General features: G+C 36.5%; 1 protein-coding gene across 1 annotated transcript; it reads right to left on the bottom strand.

Annotated features, from left to right (window-relative positions):
* Nucleotides 1-1,201: 1,201 nt before the first annotated feature.
* Nucleotides 1,202-2,149, bottom strand: LOC102480710 (putative olfactory receptor 52P1). Its single transcript, XM_006151735.1, has one exon. The coding sequence runs from the start codon at nucleotides 2,147-2,149 to the stop codon at nucleotides 1,202-1,204; it is 948 nt and encodes a 315-aa protein (XP_006151797.1).
* Between the last annotated feature and the right edge of the window lie 1,178 nt (nucleotides 2,150-3,327).

The following is a 3,327-nucleotide window of genomic DNA, read 5'->3' as shown; positions in this document are numbered from 1 at the left end:
TTAGTTCTCTGTGTCTGTCTTTGGTGAACACACATCTCTCTTGCAAATTAAAAAAAAAAAGAGAGAGAGAGAGAGTGAGAGAGAGAGAGACCAGCATATGACATGGTGGTTACTTTGCTGGACTCCTACATGGCCAACTGTAGTTTGAGTCCCAGATCCACTGACTTCAAACTCACACCAGATGCAAGTGTGTGCATGCCCAAAATTCTGGAAAAGGGATTGTGGCATGGCCATCATCCCTGAAGGATGATTTTTTGCCTTCTATCTCTCTGTCTTGCTTTCTGTCTCTCTGGTGTGCACAATATAATGACATGCAAAAGTTAAGACTTTTGCCCTATAGCAAAAGTCTCTAAAAAAAAGAGAGAGAGAGAAAAAAAAGGAGAGGGCATACATAGAGAAAAAATACATAAAATATTTTAGGAAATAAGCTTTCCTGTTTGTAAAGTAAATGGGAAATTTTTATCTTCTGTCATGGTAAAAGATATCATATATTATAAACCCAGGTACATTGGGTTTAAATTCTGCATTGCCACTTTTTAGGTGAGTACTTTGTGCAATTTACATAATCTCTCTGTGCATCCATTTCTGAATTTGTACAATGAGAATAATAATAACACATATATCTTAGTAGAGATCTGTGGACTAAAGGAATGAGTGTAGACAGAGAACTTAGTAAATAGCCAAAACACAGTAATTATTATCTGAAGTTTGAGTCATTATTATTATCTTTATAATCATTTTAGAACAACCTAAAAATGCTTGTTTTTACTCAAGAACTTTCAATCTCAGTATGAAGAGAATTTGAACTGAAAAACTTCAGAGCAATTTATATATTGCAAAGCAGTTTATTGAGAACTTCTAAGCTGTTAAAATATAATTCATCAAGTAATTTGACATGTATTTATACAAAAAAATAGTAATGATATAGAAATAAAACAATAGTAATAGTAAATGACAATTATTGCTAATATTTTTTAAAACTTCCTATGAAAGGCCATTTTTTAATTTCTAAAGAAAAAAAAGAGAAAACATAAAAAAGTTGAAAACAGAGAAACAATATATACAGTATTAAGTATTCTTGCTACAACACATACCTGAATGGAGAGATTACATATTAGGGAAAACTTGTGACTTTTTGATGCATTATGAACACTGAAGCCAGATTCTGCCAACATGAGTCTGCACTTAAATGTTTTCGTTTTCAGATTATTTTTTTGCTTGGAAAGAAAAGACTCGCCACTTGATCACGAATCTGCTTGGTCTTGACACCGTACACCAGGGGATTGACTGTGGGGGGCACCAGAAGGTACAAACATGCAAAAATTATGTGGACATTTGGAGGTACCTTCTTCCCAATGCGGTGTGTTAAGAAGCTAAACAATGCAGGTGTGTATGAGACAAGAATGGTGCAGACATGGGCAGCGCATGTGCCCAGTGCTTTAGAACGGGCATTCTGAGAGGAAAGCCGGAAGACTGCCTGGAGGATTTTGACATAGGATGTGGCTATGAGCCCTAGGTCCAACACCATCACTGAAAGGGCCACAGAGATTCCATATGCTCTGTTAATTAGGGTGTTAGCACTGGCCAACTTCACTATAGCCATGTGCTCACAATAGGCATGATTGATGATATATTTTGTATTATATGGCAGCCTCTTAATAAGAAGAGGACAGGGCAAAACCATAAGGACAGCTCGGATCGAACCAACTAGACCCATTTTAATGACCATTGGTGTCGTCAGGATGGTAGTATAACGCAGTGGGATGCAAATAGCTGCATAGCGGTCAAAAGCCATGGCAACAAGGAGAGCAGATTCAATAATGGAAAATGTGTGGATGAAATACATTTGTGCTAAACAGATATTAAAGTCAATCCAGTGTGCATTAACCCAGAAAATGCCAAGCATCTTAGGGGCTGTGGAACAGACAAGTGCCATGTCATTCATTGCCAGCATGCAAAGGAAGAAATACATAGGCTGGTGGAGGCTTGGCTCTAGCTTGATAGTTACAATGATAACGCTGTTCCCCAGCAGGGTCAGGGCAAACAAGAGGCAGACAGGGATGCCAAACCAGCAGTGAAATTCTTGCAGACCAGGAATACCAACCAGGAAGAAAGCAGAGATGGGGCAATGTGTGGCATTTTCTGCCATGTTAAAACTCAAGATTTTGCATGCTCAGATACAAAGTAGCCAGGCAAATCTTCCAAAGACAGAAAGCATAATTACACGGTGTTTCTTCCATGGCCCCAAATGTGGGAAATCCAGACACTGTTATGATTAGCCTATCTGACCCGGTTCTTCTAAACCTCTCAAAGTCTTCAGGGAAACCGCTATACCATTTGGAGTCCCAGTATCTTCATCTGCAAATGAGAAGAGTGTGTTTATTTACTTCATATTTTTTCCCAAGAGTATTGAAATCGTATTAAATTATACTCCATAAATTCTATTTTCTATTAGAGGAGCAATTAGTAATAAAGTATCCTCACCTTTGTGCCAATGCCAGTGTGAGATTCTGTGATATTCACAATCATAGGGAAAAAAAAGCCAAGTTATCTTTTAAAGGAAATTGAGATAAAATATAGAGACACAGCACACACACACATATGCAATCATGACGATTAACAGGCATTTCTTTATGCAGTAATTTCTCCATAACATTATTATTCATAGATGGCATACCTAAACAATCAGGAATTCAGAATAAATAATCTAACTCTATAACATAAGATCAAAACTAACCAAAATTAAGGACAGCAAATGCTTTATTATCTGTCAAAAGCCAATTTATATCTGTTTTAGATTAACTCCTTAAAATGATCTGAAGGTGGGCATATAATCATGTGAAAAGTAAGGAAAAGCAAGATTTTATTTTTTATGCTATCAAATGATTTTAAATCATGGCAGGTAATCACATTAATTACTTTTAAGTCTATTGTCTATAATGCCAGGGCTTTCATCTGTAGTCTTGGCCCTGTCTCTGGCTGCTGCCTAATGATAGCAAAGAGCCAAAAACTACAATCCAGTCTTCTTGGTCTCAGCAAGAAGAGTAACTGTTAGATCATCAGGAAAGTCATGACGTATTTTTCTACATGACTTTCCAGATCACGAATACTTATGACCCTTGCTCTGACCACATCTTTTAATTTTGATAATGACCCTCCATCCTTTCTCCTGGAATCCAGTTTCTACACAGCATTATGCAATATTTCCACAAGTCCTCACCACATGACTGTTATTAATAATTGTTCCCAGTGAAACAAATAAATAAATACACACACATATGTGTGTGTATGTATGTATATATATATATATATATATATATATATATA

Source organism: Tupaia chinensis, unplaced genomic scaffold (genome assembly GCF_000334495.1).
Source record: "Tupaia chinensis unplaced genomic scaffold, TupChi_1.0 Scaffold000325_1, whole genome shotgun sequence".
Classification (NCBI taxonomy): domain Eukaryota; kingdom Metazoa; phylum Chordata; class Mammalia; order Scandentia; family Tupaiidae; genus Tupaia; species Tupaia belangeri.
The sequence above is the reverse complement of the archived record's forward strand: the minus strand, read 5'-3'. Positions and strand labels throughout refer to the sequence as shown.